Source organism: Pongo pygmaeus, chromosome 10 (genome assembly GCF_028885625.2).
Source record: "Pongo pygmaeus isolate AG05252 chromosome 10, NHGRI_mPonPyg2-v2.0_pri, whole genome shotgun sequence".
NCBI classification, from domain to species: Eukaryota; Metazoa; Chordata; class Mammalia; order Primates; family Hominidae; genus Pongo; species Pongo pygmaeus.
The window spans coordinates 61,872,537-61,895,355 of record NC_072383.2 but is presented as its reverse complement, the minus strand read 5'-3'; the positions used below and the strand labels follow the sequence as shown (position 1 = coordinate 61,895,355).

General features: G+C 37.0%; 1 protein-coding gene across 2 annotated transcripts in view; it reads right to left on the bottom strand.

Annotated features, from left to right (window-relative positions):
- Positions 1 to 22,819, bottom strand: part of SRGAP1 (SLIT-ROBO Rho GTPase activating protein 1) — a 321,514-nt gene that overhangs the window by 86,239 nt on the left and 212,456 nt on the right. For both annotated transcript variants that reach the window (XM_054443638.2, XM_054443639.2), the window contains exons 5-6: positions 15,699 to 15,881; positions 15,094 to 15,222 (exon numbers count right to left, since the gene is read on the bottom strand). In XM_054443638.2, the coding sequence (XP_054299613.1) occupies positions 15,094 to 15,222; positions 15,699 to 15,881 (312 nt within the window). The remainder of the gene's footprint in view (positions 1 to 15,093; positions 15,223 to 15,698; positions 15,882 to 22,819) is intronic.

Below are 22,819 nucleotides of genomic sequence, written 5' to 3'. Positions count from 1 at the left end.
ATATCAGAGGGCCTGAAAAATTATTCTATCTTTCAAGAAAGATAGGAAATTTGCGTTAATGAAAACACAAATTTGTAAAGGAAATGACCTCTTTTTTTTTTTTGAGATGTACCAGTGTTTAAAAACATCTCACTATTCTGAAAGAAGATAGATTCTACTGGATTATAATGAAGCAGATGAGACAAGCTGTTCTATTTTATAAGTATTGATTCCAAAGGAACTTAAAAAATTGGAATCAAGAGGAATGAAATCAGGAGAAAAGCCTCCCCCTCCCAGAAAAACCCCCAAATCTCTTAAACAACTTAAAAGAGAAAGACAGAGAGAAGGAAAAGGCAGAAAAAAAAGAGAAAGTAATCTAATCCCAACCACCAGATTGACTTGGAGCTCTGAAAAATACATACTAAATTTTCATTATTCCGAGACTTAGCTCACGCCTCAAAATTTTAAGTGTAGCTTGTTTGGGGAAATAAATGTGAAGACTACAAAAGCATCAGTGCATGTTTCCATACCCAGTGCAGTCAGTTGGATTCTGCAGGTCTGGGCCCAGCAAGAGACAATTTCATTGTGGCTTCCTCCTAGGCTGGGAGGAGCGTGCACGCAGCTTAGTAACTGATATAGGAGCCTCCCCAGGTGCCTTCTGAGCTTTGAGTGCTACCCTTAGGAGGCTTCTGTGAAGAGTTTTGATAGGAAATTTCCTTCTCTGACCCCTATGGTGCTTGTCAGTCTGTAAGATTGCTTAATTGGCCTAATTTTGTTACTTCTGATAGGCAGCATTTCTACACTCTAGGTTTTTCAGGCATCTTGAACTAGAAACAAGATACAGAAAAAAGGAAATTCTTATTCAAGGTCTCCTGAGACAGCAAGGCTAGTCACTGAATCTTTTTTTTCTTTTTCTTTTTTTTCTAAACTAGAAGCTGAAATGACACTGGATCTGTTAAGATTCAAGATACTTGGTTAAAAAGGTTTAGAGTAATTCTATGGAGCTCATGAATTATTAATGACAATATGAAAAGCCAGCCTCTGCACAAAGAGCTGAGTTATAGCCCAAGTGCATTTAGTGATGAAAATACATAAGCAACCAATACAAGATTTCATGAAAACAAAGCAATGTTGTTCTGATGGATGAAAAATTCTGAATGGATACATAAAATTATGGATTAAAATAGGGGAAGAAAAGGCTGTTGGAAACAGAAGGGCATATGTATATTTTTAAAATATCTGAAAACCTGTCAAGACAGATTCCAGTAGATATTAGTCTAAATCATCACAGTAGACTAATTTTCTTAGGCAAAAGGGTTGCAAATAGTATCAAAATGAAGATGAAATCCAAGTACAGACGCTCCTCAACTTACAATGGGTTACATTCCAATAAACCTGTTGTTAAGTGGAAAATACTGTAAATTAAAAATGCATTTAATGCCCCAATAAACTTATTGTAAAGTTGAAAAGTTGCAAGTTGAGCCATTGTAAGTCTAGATGCTCCTCTATTTGCAGTGGGGTTACGTCCAGATAAATCAACTGTAAAGCTGAAAAACTGTAAGTTGAACCAGTGTAAGTTGAGGACCATCTGTATGGAGGACTGTGACAAATGCTGAGAGTTGGCTGAAATAACATGGTGAGTATAATGTGTAATGTTAGGTATAACTGGATCACAGCTGTTCAGAAGGAATACCTTTTATTTTTTGGCATAACTCCATGATATGAGCCCTAGTGGGGTAGAAGTTTGCTCCTAAAACAGGAGTTACCACAGTGGAACTGTATGGGAAACAAGTCTGACATTCATGTTTCAAGAACAGTAGCAGCCACGGTCGTTCGCCAGGGTTGCACTGGAGTAACTGGAGGGCAGCCCCAGGCTCCCATGTGACTCCAGAATTCAGCAGTTGTCATGAGAATGGAAAGGAAGGAAGTGTTCTACCTCTTCTGCAGAATGATTCTACCTTCATTTCTATACTCTGGTCTCTGTTTGAGAGACTTCTGTGATCTCATGTCCTGGGTCTTATCTCTGGGTTTAAAGAAGCCTGGCTTTGATCATTCTAAAGCCATGGATATTGGGTATAGACTTTATCCACTCCTTATTTTGAGCCTTCTTGCAAAATAGTGCAACCTAAGCAAAGTGAATTATAAAGGACCAGAAATAGAAAAGTTCAGAGCTTTTACATAGTAGTCAAATGAAGAAAGTGGATTTCTTCTGCATAACTACCTCTTTGACCTTTTCTATTTTCCTAACTATACAGAATTTCACCCTAGAAACCACAAACACATTTTGTGAGAGATAGGCATCTTGCAGGACTGAACCAGATGTCTAAACTTCTACAGGCAATTTTTACACACGAGTTTTCATATCTGGGTTCCTGAAGGTCCACAGAGAGCTAGCTGACAATTTAACTCTTCTTGTTGTTTTAACAACTGTAACCAAGCATTTAGAAAAAGTTGTTTTGAGTTTTCTCTTGAGCAATGAAAAGATCAAAATGGCACATCTGTGTGATAGGGACGGGTACAAAGTAGCAAATAGGAGTGAGTTGCATATGCCTGAGCCAATGAGTAGGCCAAATAATCATTTGCTGCCTAACACATCTCCCACCCATACACCAATGGACAATCATTTCCTTCAGGGGAGCTGCTACTCATTTTTCCCAGGCTAAAATCTCTGTAACCAGTCTGAATCAAATAATGAGAGAGGAGAGAGAATGAGCAAACCAAACCCAATTAAATACAGGCCAGATGGTAAATGCTATAGATAAGATAAAGGGTCAAAGGAATAGGGAGAGTTAGGGGAAAGGGTGTTGTCCTTTTATATAGGGCAGCTGAAGTGCAACGTAAATGAAAAGAAGCAGTCAGTCCTGCAGTGCTCTGGAAGAGTGTTCCAGACAAAAAGTGCAAAGGCCCCAGGCGAGAAAAAGCTTGGTGGTTCTGAACAAAGAAGGCCAATATACCTGATGTATGGTGACTAAGTGAAAAGTTGCAAGAGATGACACTAAATGCAGGTAGGCATCAGTTCATACAGGGTCTTGGTGAATAGTTTGGATTTTATTCTAAGGACAATGGGAGATCTTTGGAGAATATGAAATAGGAATTGATATATCTGATTCTCTCTCTCTCTCTCTTTTTTTTTTTGTGGAGTCTCATTCTGTTGTCCAGGCTGGAGTGCAATGGCATGATCTCAGCTCACTGCAACCTCCACCTCCTGGATTCAAGTGATTCTCCTGCCTCATCCTCCCAACTAGCTGGGATTACAGGCGCCTAGTATCATGCCCAGCTAATTTTTGCATTTTTATTAGAGATGGGGTTTTGCTATGTTGGCCAGGCTGGTCTCATACTCCTGTGATTTATGTTTTCCAATACTCTGGCTGCTTGGGAAGAGAATGGATTTTTGGAACATATGAGTGTAAGCTTAGGAAGCTATTGCAATAGTGCAGTCAAAAAATGAAGAGGCTTAATTTAGGAAACTGCAAGTATAGCTACTGAGAAGTGGCAGGGTTTGGGACATTTAGGAGGTAAAGATGACAGGATTTGCTGATGAATTTATATGTGTGGAACAAGAGAACTGGTTTTTAGCGGAAAGTGGCATTATTTTCTGAGGTGTAAAACATGACTAAGAAGAAAGTTGTTATGTGTGTGGAGGATGATGACAGTAAGGCGAATGGATATAAATAGTTGTGTTTTGAGTATTTTACGTGTTCAAGATGCCTGTTAGACATCTGGTTAGGGATGCTCAGTAGTGAGTTGATGTACAAATCTGGAACCCAGGAAGATGATCAACGCTGGTGGTAAAAATCTAGGAGCCATCAGATGGTACTTAAGCCATGGAAGCAAGAGATCATGCCTCAGGTGACTCCCAACATTCAGAAGTCCAGCCAAAAAGGGTAAGTGAACACTGGAGACTGAGAAAGGAGAAAGAACAGCCCATACTGCAGGAGGAAACCAGATTGGTGCAGCTTCCTTTAAGCAAAGGCCCCTGGAACCTCCATTGAAAAGAACTTTAAAAGCCAACTACTTCAGTCATCAAACTCATTTCAGTTTTTAAATACCCTTTCTATCACAAAGGGATAAAACCATGCCTAAATTAGTTTACACGATCTCTACAATATCCTAACCCATTTAACATAATCTCTCCATAATCTTCCTAATAGGAGTTCATGTCTAATGGGGAATACGGTACTACAATGGGACAGGTTTTCATGGATAAATCTTAATACCATTATATGGGGGAAAAGTCAGACTAAGAAAACTCTGAACTCTGAATAAGTTGCTTTTTAATTAAACACATGTCCCAACTCACAAAAAAGATAAGGCTAAAAGCTTTAACGTAGCTGATTATTCAGAAAAGATAAAAAAGGATGGCAGGCAATATATGATGTAATCTAATTTCAATCGTATTCTGCATAAATGGCCAATAAAACACATGTGACAGATAATCTCTATGAAGAAAACTGGCTGGAGTGGGGGATTATTCCTTGGCAATATTCCATAATTATAATAACAAAGATTTATCTTTCATGCTTTCAACCAACCTGCAAATGTTTATAAGGAGAAACTGAAGAGCATGAAACTGTACTGCAAGGATGACAAATACTTTATTATTACTGGGCAGGTGCTCTGGGAGAAAGCACAGATAGAATTTTATTGTTGAGGACTGAGTTTCTCCGAATATATTTTGAAGGTGTGGAACTGAACTGGAAGAGGCTACATTATCAGTAATGCAATTTTAAAACCAGTTGTTTTAAGAATTCCATATTTTCAGCGTGTTGCATCTGATTATAGATCAGAGGATCCTAGCATTAAGACTTGTACTCTAATTCTTTTCTCTTAGCAAATCATAATTTTTTGGAACTCTCAGCATTCAATTACAAATATTTGTTGCCTGTATGATTTTCCTTCTAGTTGTAACACATCCTAATTCTTACAGGATAATAAGTTATAGGCTCTTTTGCACTTAATATTGGGGATAATAATTATCACAGATATTTAAACTATTATTTACAAACACTACAATCTATTTTCCTCTACAATGATACCTTTATTCTCCCAACCAATTAAACTTCCTTTGGCCAATATTTGCAATATATTTATTCTTTAGCATGACATAATAAAAGTCCTTATTTGTTGTGAAATTAACAGGGTGTTCCACTTTCCACTTGATGCCAAGCTAAGAGATTGTTATTTTACAAACTAAAATTTATTTAGGACTTTCTTCAGAGACAGAGGAGAAGCACTCTCAACAGTCTTCTGTTTTAAGTGATACTCCAGGTTAACTAACACTTGCTTCATTTTATAAATCAGGATCGGCAAACTAGAGCCTATGAGCCAAATCCAGCCCACAGCTTGGTAAGGTACATAAAGTCTGACTGCAACACAACCACACCCGTTTGCTTACTTATTATCTATGGCTACTTTTGCACTAGAGTTGAGTAGCTGTGACACAGACAATATGGGCTCACAAACCCTAAAATGTTTACCATCTGGCCCCTTACAGAAAAAGTTTGCTCTAAAGCATAGTGACCAATGCCAATGGCAATGTGAATACACACAGCCAGTAGGTGCTCTTTAATACTCCTCTATATTTCTGCTCCAACAATTCATCTGTATGCCTCCAAGAACAGACTGTACAATATTTGTGCCATTTATATTTATTATAACTATAATTTAATTACCTATCAAATAAACTGATAAAATAAGTCTAAAAAATTGTTGGAAAGACTCAGGAGTAAACAAAATTGCTATTAGGTGAGGCAAAGGTGTAACAACTGTGCAAGATTGTGAAAACATTGTAAATGTCCAGAATATTTTTTCTTCACCAAAAAACCCTCAAAACTAGAAATTATAAATGATACACAATGAAAGTGATTTGTGGAAAGGAAGATTACTCTGAACTCTGTACAACAGATAAATCATTAGAAGTATATAATGCATAGTGAAAACAAAGAACAAAAAGATAAATCATAATATTAAAAGATTGGCAGGTACAAGTATATTGGTGAGCTTTAGATTAAACATATTTGAGGCATATATTTATCATTTTAGTAACTCCATGCTTTTTCTTTTTTAAATATAAAATATGCCATACTTATAGAAAAGTACAAAACATATATGTTTATTTTGGCTTTTTTTTGAGACTGACTTTTCTTCTTGTCGCCTAGGCTGGAGTACAATGGCGCAATCTTGGCTCACTACAACATCCACCTCCCAGGTTCAAGCGATTCTCCTGCCTCAGCCTCCTGAGTAGCTGGGATTACAGGCACCCACCATCATGCCTGGTTAATGTTTTTGTATTTTTAGTAGAGACAGGATTTCACCATGTTGGTCAGGCTGGTCTCGAACTTCTGACCTCAGGTGATCTGCCTGCCTCAGCCTCCCAAAGTGCTGGGATTACAGGTGTGAGCCACCGCACCCAGCTTATGTTCCTTTTAATGTTACTGATATTTCAGAAGTTCTCCAAGTTCCCCCTCCCCAATCACAATTCCTTCCCTTCTCCCTAGACATAATTCAGTATCTGGAGTACCCACAAGTGTCCAACCCTTGTTTGGTATACTACAAATATTTTCAGCTGAAATAAAAGAATAGATACTTGGTTAACAATTGAGCCATTTTCATCAGTGTATTACCATCAATATCAATAAACTTTAGAGTTCTGATATCTAATATTTTTAACTTGGACTTGATCAAGAAATTAATTTTTACCTACTAAGTTTATGAAGGAGTCATGTTTAGTGATGGAACTCATCATAATGTTCATTCATTGATCCTAACAAGGCACAATTAAGTATGTAAGATTTACTAAAAATACATTTCAGTAGACCTCCAAAAACCATTATTTATAAATGATTAGAGATTTTCTACATTGGTAGCAATTTCTCAGAGAGATACAGAGAAAAAGAGAGAGAGACAGAGAGAGAAAGAGAGAATGCACTTTAGTAATTCAAACTAATATTGATAGGTAAAGGTTATCTCAAATAGATTAAAATTGGAAATTATTAAATATTTTTAAAACCATTAGATCACCTCTAAATATACAGAAAAGACAAACTTGTCTATTAAAGTGTTGAATTATTAAAAGTTTTAGCTGTAGTAGTTAACAAAAGGAGATTCCATTAAATACAGTGTCAATGATATATATGTAAACTGATTAGTCTGAAGTGCTTAAAAACATTTTAAAAATTGTTATTCCCCTTTAGTTTACATTATTAATTTTTACTGTAAGAGTTTTGCTGAACAAAAGTAAATTATAGCTCAGATGTTGCTGAGTTCCAAATTAGATTTCCAATGTAATAAAATATAAATTTGAGAGGTTTTAAAATATCCATAGTCTGTTGTAAGGAGGGAAGACTTAACTATAAAATGTAGGAAATCGAAGTCACATCACCCAAAGACAGCAATTTTAGCATCACTGTTGGTGGGTTAAATAGATGTTGTGGTATGCCTAAATAAGATGTAGCAACACACTTAATGATGTATTCTATTGCAAAGTGCTTAACTTGAACTCATCAGGCCTTTATGTAAAGTTCAACTTGCAAGAATATAGAGGATAAAGAAACAGGATAAATGACATAAGGAGGTAATAGACAAATCCAGAAGCTGGGGCATTTTGAGGAACACCTGTCCGTGTCTCTTCAACAGAGAATTTTGCTGGATTAGGCTTGGCACAGTGGCTCAAGCCTGTAATCCCAGCACTTTGGGAGACTGAGGTAGGCAGATCACTTGAGATCAGGAGTTCGAAACCAGCCTGGCCAACATTGTGAAACCCCGTCTCTACTAAAAATACAAAACAATTAGCCGGGCATCGTGGTCCGTACCTGTAATCCCAGCTACTTGGGAGGATGAGGCAGAACTGCTTGAACCTGGGAGGTGGAGGCTGCAGTGAGACGAGATTGCACCACTGCACTCCTGCCTGAGCAATAGAGCAAGACTCCATCTCAAAATAAATAAATAAACAAATAAATAAAAGAACTTGACTGGATTAAAAAAAACTTCAGGGACATATCATCCAGACATAATGTGTAATCCTAAATCAGATCTTGCCTAGACACATCAGCTGTGGAACATTCCTTGGGGTCACAAATGGAAATGTGGTATGTATTAGATGAGACAAAAATCTACTGAGATGGAAGGATAAAGATTATTGATTTTAAAAAGTAGGTTAGAATGATCTATGTAAAATGTTATTTCACACTCTCCTTCGGGTTTAAAAATGTGTGTATAGAGACATAGAGAAAGTCTAGCTTTAACAATGATGATCTTAGATGGTAAGAATGTGATCACTGGAAATCCTAGATAGTGGAATCAGAGAAGAGAAAGAAATAACATACAAATTGGGAAAGAAAAAGTCAAATTATCCTTGTTTACAGGTGATATGATCTGAATATTTGGAAAAAGCTAATGATGCCACTATAAAACTATTAGAACTGATAAGCAAATTCAGTAAAGTTACAGGATACAAAATCAACATTTCTATATGCCAACAGCACACAATCTGAAAAAGAAATCAAGAAAGTAATCCCATTTATAATAGCTACAAATATAATAAGATACCTAGGAATAAACTTAACCAAAGAAGTGAAAGATCTCTACAATAAAAACTATAAAACACTGATGCAAGCAATTGAAAATACAACAAAATGGAAAGATATTACATGTTCATGGATTGGGAGAATCAATATTGTTAAAATGTCCAGACTTCCCAAAGCAGTCTACAGATTCAATGCAATCTCTATGAAAATACCAATAATACTCTTTACAGAAATAGAATAAATAATCCTAAAGTTTATACTGAACCACAAAAAACCTACAGTAGCCAAAGCCATCCTGAGCAAAAAGAAAAACACTTGAGGAATCACACTACCTAATTTCAATTATACTACAAAGCTATAGTAACCAAGACAGCTATAGCAACAAAAGCTATAGTAACCAAAACTGTACTGGCATAAACATAGACCAGTGGAACAGAATAGACAACCCAGAAATGAATCCATACATCTACAGTGAACTCATTTTCAACAAAAGTTCCAGGAACATTGATGTGGTTTGGCTGTGTCCCCACCCAAATCTCATCTTGAATTGTAGTTCCCATAATCCCCACATGTCATATGAAGGACCCGGTGGGAGGTAATTGAATCATGGGGACAATTACCCTCATACTATTCTTGTGATACTGAATGAGTTCTCAAAAGATCTGATGGTTTTATAAGGGGCTTTTCCTTGCTTGGCACATCTCTTTTGTGCTGCCACGTGAAGAAAGATGTGTTTGCTTCCCCTTCCACCATGACTGTAAGTTTCCTGAGGCATCCCCAACCATGTGGAACTGTGAGTCAATTAAACCTCTTTCCTTTATAAATTTCCCAGTCTTGGGCAGTTCTTTATAGCAGTGTGATAATGGACTAACACAAACATACATTGGGGAAAGGTCTCTTCAATAAATGTTCTGGGAAAGTTGGATACCCATATGCAGAAGAATAAAACTAGACCTCTGTCTCTCACTATACACAGAAATCAAATCAAAGTGGATTAAAGACTTACATCTAAGACTTCGAACTATGAAACTACTACAAGAAAACACTGGAGAAACTCTACAGGAAATTGGTCTGGGCAACGACTTCTTGAGTAACACCCTAGAGGCAGAGGCAAACAATGCAAAAATGAACAAATGGAAACACATCAAGTTAAAAAGCTTCTGTGCAGCAAAAGAAACAATCAACAAAGGGAAGAGAGAATCCACAGAATGGGAGAAAATATTTGCAAGCTATCAATCTGACAAGAGATAAATAACCAGAGCATACAAGGAGCTCAAACAACTCAATAGGAAAAAATCTAAAATTTGAATTTAGAATAGGTAAAAGATCTAAATAGAGATATCTCAAAAGATGACATACAAATGGCAAACAGGTATATGAAAAGGTACTCAACATCAGTGATCATCAGAGAGATGCAAATCAAAACTATAATGAGATATCATCTCACCCCAGTTAAAATGGCTTTTATCCAAAAGGCAGGAAAGAACTAATGCTGGTAAGGATGTGGAGAAAAGGGAACTCGTGTACACTGTTGGTGGGAATGTAAATTAGTACAGCCACTATGGAGAACAGTATGGGAATACCGCAAAAAACTAAAAATAGAGTTATCATATCATCTAGCAATCCTACTGCTAGGTATACACCCAAAAGAAAGAAAATCATTACATCGAAGAGATACCTGCATTCCCATGTTTACTGCAGCACTATTCACAATAGTCAAGATTTGGAAGCAACTGAAGTGCCCATCAATAGATAAATGGATAATGAAAATGTGGTACATATACACAGTGGAGTTCTATTCAGCCATGAAAAAGAACGAGATCCTGTCATTTGCAACAACATGGGTGGAACTGGAGGACAATATGTTTAAGTATTAATAAAATAAGCCAGGCACAGAAAGACAAACTTCACATGTTCTCACTCATTTGTGAGAGCTAAAAATCAAAACAATTAAACTTATGGAGATAGACAGAATGGTAGTGGGGGTGACTGGGAAGTGGGGATAGTTAATAAGTACAAAAATATAGTTAGATAGAATGAATAAGAGCTAGTATTTTTCAGCACAATAGGGTGACTACATTTAAGTGTACAATAAATTACTACACAATAATTACTACACAGTAATTTGTTGCACACTTAAAAATAACTAAAAGCATATAATTGGAATGTTTGTAACAAAAAGAAATGATAAATGCTTGAGGTGATGAATACCTCATTTACCCTGATGTGATTATTATGTATTATATTCCTGTTTCAAAATATCTCATGTACCTGATAAATTTATATACCTACTATATACTCATAAAAATTAAAAATTAAAATTAAAAAAGTGATCACTTAATATTTGCTTGTAGTATTTTCTGTTTTTTTACAATACACATGTACTGCTTCTATAATAGTTTCTATGAAAATTTATGACTTTTCTGTGGTATCAATAGATCCATTCATAATGGTTCATCATAGAAAATTTGTTAGAGAAAAGACAGATACTGACATGACTGGAAGGTAAAAGGAAACTGGGAGTTTATATAAAAAGATCTCAACTTTAATTCTCTGACTCTTTATAATGCTTTGAATTTATCAAGATACATTTACTGCCTTTCATGTCATTTCACATATAAAATGCTGTGCATTAAAAATGTTGTCTTGACTTTTTCTCACTGGAGGCATTACAGCTCTTCTCATTATTATTAGATAGCTCAGTATAAGATGTACTTTGCTAAATAAACTCACAAAGCATGAAGAATTCTAGATACCTCTGCATAATAATCAACCTGTTTCTTTTTCACCAGGAAGGGTCAAGCTTAATGGTTGTTAGGATCACCACTATATATGCAAATTGGATTCCTACAAAATAAGCAACCATTTTAGAATATACATATTCACACTCTAATTGCCTTAAAAGTGAGTCAAGGAACATAAAAATTACTTTCACTAAGAGAGTACCCAATTTCAGTTGAATATACAACAAACCAATTTCATATCATTTATTTCCAATATCTTAAGTTATATTATTTGCGAATTATTCACATTTTAAATTTAAGACTGATCTTTCAAAAGTCCAACTTTTTTAAAAATGGAAAATCACTTGGGATATTTAACAGTTACTTATTTAGGTCAGAGTCAATTAGATCTGGAGGTTAAAAATATATGAGTTTGAAGCCTACCTCTGATTGGCTGCATAACCTTAGGCAAGTTATCTAGCCTAGCTAAATCTCAGTTTTGTTTTGTTTTGTTTTTCAATCTATAAAATGGAGAAAACACTATGTACGTCAGAGTGTTGTGATGATCTGATGAGATTATGCTGCCTGTTACACAGTAGGCACTCAATAAATATCCATGACAATGATGGTGATGACTCTCAAAATCCTGACATGCGATTCCGGTCTGATATATCCCAAGAATATTGGGGATGCTCCTTTACATCTCCACACAGATGTCTGATAGGTATCTCAGTCTTCTCAGACATAGCAGGACTACTGCTCCCACTTCAGTCTGCTTCTCCCCTGGGGCCCCCATCTCAGTAGATGGCATTATCAGTAACCTAGGAGTCATTTTTTAGGACCTCAACCTAGCAGTCATTTCTATCCTCTTTTTCACACATGGCAGCAAATTCCTATGAGCTCTAGCTTCAATCTGTTTTGATCCTACCACTTGTATAGGTCTATCACTACCACACCAGTCCAAGCCAGCATCATCTTTAGCCTGGGAAACTGCAAAGACTCTTGCTATAGCTCCCTGTTTTCACTCGTGTCCTCCTGACTCCTTTAGTCTATTTCTCACTCAGCTGCCAGAGTGAATCTTTAAAATGTAACCCAGTGATGTCACTTCCCTGCTCAAAAAACCCTTCAATGGCTCCCCATCACACATAGAACAAAATTCAAACCCTTCCCTATCCAAAAGATGCTAAGTGATAGGACTTCTGCCAACCTCATCTCCTAGCACCTTCCTCCTCACTCGCTCAGCTGCAGCCATCCTGGCCTTCTTTGCTATTCCACAGGCATCTTAAGATGGGAAGACACACCTCTGCCTCTGCACCCTTAGATATGCCAGTCCTTCTGTGTGAGGCATTCCTTCCCCAGATAGCTGCATGGCATTGCAGCTCACTCCTCTGCTCAAGTATCAGGCTTTTCCTGGACACCCCATCAAAAGAAGCAACTCCATAGCTCTGTTTCATTTTTATGTATGGCACTGTCATGACTTATTTTATATGTGTGTGTGTATACATGTACTTGTATGTATATAAATTCATTTATAGTTTGTCTCCCAACTCACACATAAAATCAATAAAGGTGAAGCCTTCATTTTATTCACTGCTGGATTCCCATTGTCAGGAATGGTGCTTAGCACCTTGTAGGTATTAAAGAAATATTTTTCGATACATGGAGAGTTTTTTTTTGTATTAAAGTTGGTTTGGATGGGCCAGGCGTGGTGGCTCGCTCACGCCTGTAATCCCAGCACTTTGGGAGGCTGAGGCAGGTGGATCACGAGGTCAGGAGTTCGAGACCAGCCTAACCAACATGGTAAATCCCCATCTCTTCTAAAAATACAAATATTAGCTGGGCGTGGTGGCGCGTGCCTGTAATTCCAGCTACTCAAGAGGCTGAGGCAGGAGAATCGCTTGAACCTGGGAGGTGGACGTTGCAGTGAGCCAAGATTGTACCACTGCACTCCAGCCTAAGTGACAGAGCGAGACTCCATCTCAAAAAAAAAAAAAAATCGGTTTGGATTTAGCCAAGTACTCCAATCACTACCAAAATGAACCCTAATCAAAAAAGCAAGAAAGAAGTTACATAAGATTAGTTCTTTTATATTCCCTATACCTTGGAGAAACCTGACAGATTTAAGTTTGAGAACTGGGGTAATAAAATTCTTTATTTTTACTCAGGAAACTGAGTAAAATCTTTTATTTAGGAAATCTAGGAGCAGTGTAACAGAAAAAGTTCCTTTTATTTCATTAGGGTGCTAGAAGAAGTAAGTATTTAAAACAACACAAAAAGTTTCTGCATTTAAAATAATCAAGTGATTACTTGAATGAAATATTTTGTAATAAACGAAAAGAGAAAATTTTCCCTGGTTTTATTTATTACTACATGGTTCTATATAAACAAATTATGACATTATAGGATAAAATTGTTTTGAGATGAAAAGAAAAAATTCACATCAGAGGTTGGGTGAGGTGGCTGGCCAGGCACAATGGCTCAGGCCTGTAATCCAAGCTCTTCTGGAGGCGGAGGCAGGTGGATCACTTGAGCTTAGGAGTTCAGCATTGGCCTGGGCAACATGGCGAAAGCCCATCCCTACTAAAAACACAAAAATTAGCTGGTGTGGTAGCACGCGCCTGTAGTCCCAGATACTCGGGAAGCTGAGGCAAAAGAATCGCTTGAACCCAGGAGGCAGAGGTTGAAGTAAGCCGAGATAGTGCCACTGCGCTACAGCCTGGGTGACAGAGTGAGACTCTGCCTCAAAAAAAAAAAAAAAAAAAAAAAAGAAGCATATCAGAGTGTTAATAAGCTAAAAAATAATTCCTTCCCTCAACAATTCTTTTGTAGAAATCCCAAACTGTGGCTAAATGATTTGGCACAGCTAAATACATGAGACTTGAATTCACCAGAAAAATGAAGTTGTTTTTACCTACTATGTGTTTAAATTATGACAGCTACTATGAGCCATAAAATATTTTATAATAAAACTGTTGAATCCAATCAATACAAAGCAGTATATGAATAAAATTCCAGCAGATAACCCTCTGAACCTCTATGACTTTATCTGTGCTGTTTTTATGGCACTTAATCACTTGTTATCTTTTATTTGCGGGCAGTGGCATTTTTGGACACGGGATTTTTCTGTTTCATCTTTGCAGTCTCCTACAGTGTTAGCACAATGACTGGGCTACTCAGTACATGTTTTCTGAATGAAAGGATGAATTAATAATGTGGAGGGTTAAAGCTGGGGAATAATGGCAGTAAATGCTGCATACATATAATGAATATGTATTAGGAGAGCTCTAAATAAACCTAATTACTGCTTTTTTATATCATATCCTATGAGAGAACGTACAGAGACTTAGTTACATCTATAAATGTCATTTATGTGCACTGTATTTTGCATCCCAGTAATGATTACAACTGTAATAAAGTAATCATCCATTTAATCATTTCTTAAGTCTGTCTTCTCCACTTTAAATCCTAGAGGGTAAGGGCTGCATGAGGCTTCTGAGAGCTTCAGCATCTCACGGTAGTGGGGGCCCAATAAACATACTTTGAATTAATGAATGCAGTTAGGGCTGCGCCACTGCATAACTTGCAAATGACTGGGCCCTGTTTTAGTTAAGTTTACCAGGCTTCTCACAGCTTCACAGAATCTAACCATTTATTTTTCATTGGTTTTAGGATACACACTTTTTCACATGCATCTTACAGATGATAGTGTCTTTGTATCATGGATAATTTAAATAAAAGTATTTTTTTCTTTCTGAGTATTACGTAAAATAACAGTCTTAAGAAATGATAGTATTTTCCAATCAATGAAATATGGTTATTGTTAATTTCATTTTAATATGGAAAAGACAAAAACTTCAAGTACTCACATCAATTAAATCAGAAAGATCATGAATATAGTACTTGAAAACTGAGGCATTGGTGGCTTCAAGTGTTAGGAGATATTCGTTCCGTGCCTTAATTGATTTTAGCTTATTTTCCGAATATTTTGCTTGTCTCTGGAATGAAGAAGATCCAGGCATTTGGAAAGAATGCAAAGTCATTTTTAATCAAGACAGAGAAACATACATGAATTTTTATTAACCTTAACAATTTATTCCACATATACAAATGACCCTCAAAGTCCTTTGCCAAAAGTACATTTTGAATCTGATTTAAATAGCAAACTAAAATTACCCAGCTATGGGGAATAATAACAATGTATTTGGGCTTCAGGCCCATTCGCAATGAAATCGCCTTGTTAATATTCAAGTTCTCCACACTGCGTATTGAATACTTGGCATTTACCACTAAATGATGTCCAGCTGTTATTACATGATTTTTACATTTCCTAAACATTTCTCATTCCCATGGGAGGAAATGCATGTCTTTTCACAGTAATTTACAATGTGTGGATATCAGCTATTGCATCAGTGTTCTTAGTATTGTCTCCTCAAATGAAGGCAGAAGAGCTCTGCAATCTCTTTTTACTTACTTTTTCTTTCATTTTTTCAATTTTCTTTACAGAGCTTCGCCGTTGATGTCTCTCCTCTAGTCGAATATGGAAGACCGGATCACCAGATCTCCCAATTTGCTTTTCCTCTTGTTTTTCAGCCTCTTTCAGCTTGCTCTCTGCACTGATGCTCTCTGCATGATACATATGGTATGTTTTCATCACCTGTGGAAAAGTGACCGAAATCGTTACAAGATGTCTGTCTGTAATTTAGAGAGTGAATGGGAACCATTTATACGACATATACGATATACATACCACCTTCCAAATGGCAGAGGGGAAAAGTCAGATTGTCAGTAAAGTAAGTGAATTATGGACTACTGCTTCTACATAAAGCACACAGAAATATACAAATTCATCTGCCAGAAAAAGGCACTTAGAGGACAGGATTTGATGAAAAAATGATTTACGGAGTCTTATGCATACTTTTCAATGTACTTGAAAAGTTATCTTAAGCTTAAAAGTATTTCTGTAAAATCTCCTCTACATTATTAATCTGCAGAATAAACCATTTATTCATGGATCGATTTTAGCCCAACCCAAACCCAAATTAGTATAGTCTTTATTAAAGGAATTTTATTGCATAAAATCTATTTGTCGAAGTAAAAAATGTAAATATTAAGGTTCATACATAATTTTAGTTGAAAAAACATTGTTTTTCTGACCACAAAGTAATACTTTATGTTCAATGTAGAAAACATTAATTTTCTTAAAAAAACAAACAAACAAAAACAAAACAAAACAAAAAAATAGGCCGGGTGTGCTGGCTCATGCCTGTAATCCCAGCACTTTGGGAGGCCGAGGCAGACAGATCACTTGAGGTCAGGAGTTTGAGACTAGCCTGGCCAACATGGTGAAATCCTGTCTCTACTAAAAATACAAAAAGTTAGCCAAGTGTGGTGGCACACCTGTAATCCAGCTACTCGGGAGGCTGAGGCAGGAGAATCACTTGAATCTGGGAGGTGGAGTTGGAGTGAGCTGAGATTGTGCCACTGTACTCCAGCCTGGGTGACAAAGTGAGACTCCATCTCAAATAATAATAATAATAATAATAATAATAATATAAAATAAAATAAAAAGCAATCAAAAATAACCACTGACAAGATTTTAGTATAAAGCCTTCCAGCCTTTTCTCTATGAAAACACACACACACACACACATACACACACATACACACATTTCTTCCTTTAAAAATGCCATCTATGGCTGGCTACTGTAGTGAGGGGATGGTAGTTAAAACTAAGGGCAGGGCATGGTGGCTTCACGCTTGTAATCCCAGCACATTTTGGGAGGCCAAGGTGGGAGGACTGCTTGAGCCTAACTAAGAGTTTGAGACCCGCCTGAGCAACACAGCAGGACCCTGCCTCTACAAATATAAAAAAATTAGCTGGGCCTGGTGGCATGCACCTCTAGAACCAGCTACTTGGGAGGCTGGGGCGAGGGGATTGGTTGAGTCCGGGAGGTGGAGGTGGCAGTGAGCTGAGATTGTGCCACTGCACTCCAGCCTGGGTGACAGAGTGAGACCTTGCCTCAAAAAAATAAAATAAAATAAAAACAAACAAATAAATAAAATAAAATGCCATACATGATTTCTCTCTTTAAAAAACTGAGATCATCCTATATTTGTAATTTTTAGATTGCAATGTCCTTTGCCACTTATATATCAGCACACTTTCCTCTATCATTAAATATTCTTCTAAACATAATTTTAAGTGCTACATAGTATTTGTCTATATGATTGTGCCATAACTTAATTCCCCATTGTTAAAAACTTTAGGATATTTCAACTATTTGCTTTATAAAGTTGTGTTAAAAACCTTTGATGTATATCTAATTTCTTCTCTTAGAAATGATACATGTAATTTGAATTTTAATAAATTTAGGAATATATAGAACATAACAATTTCATAATGTATTAAAATTTATAGAATGAATCCTCAATTATTACACATTTTGGCTATATTATTATTACAAAAAATGTTTGTGTACAAAATTGTGTCATATTTCCTAGGACAAATTTTCAGAAATAGAATTGCAGTGTTAGAGAATATGCACATTTTTGAGACTTAGTAATATATTGCCAATTTTATAGTCAGCTAATTAAAATAAACTGATCTATTGTGTTATTTCTGAAAGTATTTCAGACAACATATGTGCTTAATAAATATTTTCTTAAATAATAAACAATCTATTCATTATTTTTATAATAGTATCTATAAATTGGTATGTAATCTCTGTACTCTTAGGTACAGGAGAGTAACAGTCACAGATTTCAGAGTCACAGATTTTATCTGAAAATCATAATTTTTCCAATATAATTTCAGTATGCTTTCATAAGTCAGACATCCGGGTGAATTCGAAAACCTGTGTATTTTGAGCACAATTATGCTCCTTAAAACAAACAACACATGTAAGGTGTGATGACTCCAATGCAAAGGATGTATCAAGGAGCACACCCAAACTCGGCACCCAGTGCTAAGCATTCGTGGCAGTACTTTCTTATAAATGATGTCAAATTCTCATCCCCAGAAGACAGACGTCATTTCATATGCAAATAACCATGTTACTCAGAGCCAATTTTATAACCAAGGTCTAAGAAGCTGAGAATAATGCAATGTTTTCAAGTAATGAATTTGATTTTTCTCATTTCAGGAGATGAGTTTTTAAATAGTTTGAGACCTGGAAGCATCACTGGAATAAATATATTTATTTAGGTTAATCCATATGAAATTGCTGTTTCTGTGGGTTATTAAAAAGGTGGAAAATCAGCATTTTCTTATGGTTCAACTTAACACATGTTCTCAAGATGACTATTTTGAAGAGTAAAACATGGGGTTAATGAAGAACCTCTGCTTATTTTCATAAAATCTGATGATGGCTTTCCTTAAAAATGTAAGCTGGTAAATCATGTCAAAGGCATTACAGAGCCAGAACAAAGTAAGGGCTAAACTATAAAGCACTGGCAGCTTTTTCTGAGCCATGTGTAATTGGAAAGTTGTCTGTTTTTAGTAATTATTGAACCTGTCTGGGAGAAGTTTGGTTGGCTACTCCAGCTAAAAAAGCAAAATAAAATAGCAGTAGGAAGCAGCTGAGCAGCTGGGAAATGAAAAGGGAGTCACCCTGCAGCTGGGCAAACAGCAAAAGGTCAACGAATCTACACACACCTTGCATTTCTTTCTAGGCTTGGCTCTGTTATTCCCTGCCTGAAGCAAACCCACATACTATTATATTTGGGTCTTGGTTCCAGTTATATCTTAAAATGAGACGGTGTACACACACACACACACACGCACACGTTGCTCAGCTGTCTGTATTCTTGCTAATAGGAGTGAGGAAATGAGAACATGTGACTCTCATTACACTTGGATGAAAAGGCACCTCAGGCCACCCCAAGTATCTGAGAAACATTTCTTTTAAATATATTATCGCAAAGAAAAAATCTGAACTTCTGACTCTTGCTTGACTTGGACACTGAGGACTAGTATAAACAGATAGTTTGCACAAACTAAGCCTAAGAGAAAGGATACTGCGCTGACTGCCAGCAGGGTGTTGCTTACTGACTAGTGTGGGTTAAAAGGAAAACATTTGAGTTTGACCTAACGCTGGAAAGAAAAGAGTGTATCTCATCATAATGTGGTTCAGCACAATAGCTGAGTATTCTCTACTTAGTTCAGTGGTAATTTCCGGAAAGCAAATTTCTCTGTTGAGTTTTCCAATTTGACTTAGGGTTTCCACTATTCACTAAAATGTTAACAGTTACAATGAATGAATTTTAAAAGTTGGGGGGATAAACGCTAAAAGCTTTTTCGAGAACTCTAATTGCAGATAATGAATGCAGGTACAAACTGCATTATTTAAAATGTAAGCTGTTGACAGAAGTCAAATGTATTTTGTATTTAAAATAACAGACAGTTCTCTTTCTTTTTCAGAGAAGTAAAGGAAAGCTTTTATTTTTTACAGGTGCATTTTTAATACGTACTGCAAAGAAAATAACAGCTTCTCCACCAGCTTAATGCAAACACAAGCCTTTGCATACCAAATGACCTGACAGGCATATAGCCATGTAAATGTACTCCCATAGCATATTTTCCTGTTTGAATTCTTCTCTACTGAAACTTCATGCATAATTCTCCATTCAATACACCTAATTTATCTTTCTTGCTCCATTTTTCCTCAACTGCTGAAAAAACAGTCAAGTAGAAAATGACCCACATCATGAATTTCCTTAGGAGATTGGGATATCCTGTATGATAACTTGCACAGAAGTTAATATTTTTTTTCTTATTGACATGCCTATATCATGTATCTGACACCACTCTTATAGTTTAAATCAAAATAATAAAAATACCTGTAGCAAATTTATTACTTCGTGTTAAGAAATCACTATATATCTGAAAACTATATGTGTTGGAGAAGATCAATAGATTAATGCTATAGTTTCTACTTTTTGACTACTGGCTCAAAAGTTAGAAGACATGGATCCCAGGAATGGATCTACAATTACTAGGTATGGGGAAGTTATTTAATGCCTCTGATTACTTTACAAGGTCATCATGGATGCCAAATTGTGTGTCTCTGTGTGTGCGTTTTTTTAAATTTAAATTTTATTGAGTATTTACTATATATATCTATGTATACAATATATACAGATATGTACATATATATGTATAATTTACTTTAGCAAGCATTATATAATGCTCACTATGTGCTAGACATAGTTTTCAGCATTTTACAAATAACATATTTAATCCTTCTAGAAACTCTTATGAAACAAGTACCTTTATTCTTCCCTTTATGTTGATGAAAAAACTGAGGCATAGAGAGGTTATGTAACTTGTCCAAGGTCACACAGCTGGTAGAGCAAAGGTGGGAACCCAAACAGCCTGGCTTCAGATGAGGTGTTTTGGACTGCTATGCCATAACCTTTGGAAAGTCTAAAGTATCATACAATTGGAAGGCCTCTTTATCTAAGGGATACAGTCACTCTTAGTTATATGTAGGAATAGAGGAAAAGAGGGGATGAAAGATATTTATGTATTCAACATGTGCTTGGTGCTTACCACCCATAACCCACTGATGGGTGTGAAAAGAAATACTTGGTTTCCATCTTCTAAGAGTTTAAAATTTTGGAGACTAAAAAATGCGCCTTCGATATTCTGATGGGCACAGATGAAGGGAGGGCATCCAGGCTAGAAAGATGGTACAAGCAAAGTTCTAATAAGGCAGGGATGTGGGAAAGTGCACAGGTGAGGTGGGCATGAGCAGACCAAGATGGCAGAGAAGGGGTCCAGGGAAGAACTTGGAAAGTAGATGGTTGGGTAACAAGCTGAAGGATAAGACTAGACAAGTTGGCATGGGCCAAAGAGTCTTGAAACCCCCACTAAGAAGGGCATAATGTGTTCTATAGGTGTTGGTGAATCCACAGTGTTGCAGACAGTATGGTCAAAGCAGTGTCTTAGTAATAATATGGTGGAGATACGCAGGATGGCTTGGGGTGACTTCATTCAGTGTGGAGGAAGAGGGAATGGACAATAAGAAAAAGAATCCACGATGACAGTTATAGGGCCTTTTCCCTGTTACCATTCTCTTTGACCTTTTCTTAAACTTGACATGATTCCCTCTACCATGGAGTTCAATGCTATCAGACTGGTCCCAACACCCATCCAAGCAGCAATTTGTGTACCACTCTGAGTCAGTCACTTACGGCTCCCTCCCCAGAATTTATACGTTCCTGCCTCTGCAGCTTCTCCCAAGCAAGTCCCTGAGCTGCTGTACCCCAGCACCTTCTCCTTTTGACATTTGACCCATTCTCCATGGCAAGCTTAAATCTCACCTATGGCTAAGTGTTCCCTGGCTTCTCAGCCAGAGGGATCTTATTCTTCTGACTGCCAAGACAAGTATTGTCTTTCAAGACAGCTCTTCATTCAGAGTCTTCAACACACAGCACTTTAGCTATATGTCACAGATCTCTGTGTACCACCCAGATTGTGGACTGTCCTGTAAGAAGAGCCAGGTTACCAGTCATGTTTATGTACCTTCAGATTCTTAAAACTGTCTCATATATAGTATGAGTAAAATAGGTGAGAATCAAATGAAGGGTAAGAACCCATTTTATAGTAAGCTTGTCCATCCATTTATTCACTTAACAAATATTTATTAAACATCTACAATGCGCCTGGCATTGTTCTTTTCTATTCTCGGCTTCCAAAATAGCACCAGCAATAAATACCTGGGATTGGACTAATGGGATGACAAATAGTTCTAAGTCATTTGTGAAATATGGTTAGTGTTGGAATTTAGGGCCTCTCAGAAAAGAAATGATGTGGTGGTTTGGCAGGGAAGGGAGATGAAAAACAGTATGTTAGTGACAATATTTCCTAACTCTATATAGCCTGCTGCTTCACTAAATCCATTAATCACTAAAAGCTCTTCTGAGAAACTACATTCTTTGCGTTTCTTATCAACTACCTAAGATAAAGATCTATTTTCTACAATCAATACATAAGAGGACTCTAACTGTAGCTGAATTTCTGCAAGTGCCAGACTAACCAAACCACTGCGGTAGTACCACAGCCTTGGAGGCCCACGCCCATTGTTTCCCAAGAAACTCTCAGGTGCTTGGGGAAAGCCACCAGGGCCACCTTCAGCTGAACCCCAGGAACCTAACACAGCCACAGTACCTCCCTCCAGGTTATGGCCTCTCTTTGGGCACGCTCTCTGGTGGCTTGAGACAGTGGTAGTGGGCAGGAATTCCCTCAAAAAGAGCACTCAGGACACTGTGTGCCATGATCTTTACATCTGCAATCTCCAGTCTTCTTGCTCTTTAGTACACCTGGCCAAACCTGCTGATGAACACAGATTCTGGAACCAGGAAGACCTGGATGTGAGTTCCAGTGCCATCAATTCTTAAGTGGGCAAGTTTCCTAATGTCCCTGAGCTCCAGTTCCTTCGAGGTAAAATGGGGATGAAATGACAGAATGTAAGCACACAGCACGGTGGGTAGTTATGATTCTTGACAGTGTCTAAGGTATGATGTAGAAGTAACAGTGCAGGCTTTGGGCCTTCATATCCAGGCTCTAAGCAGATAGGTACAGGCCAGTCT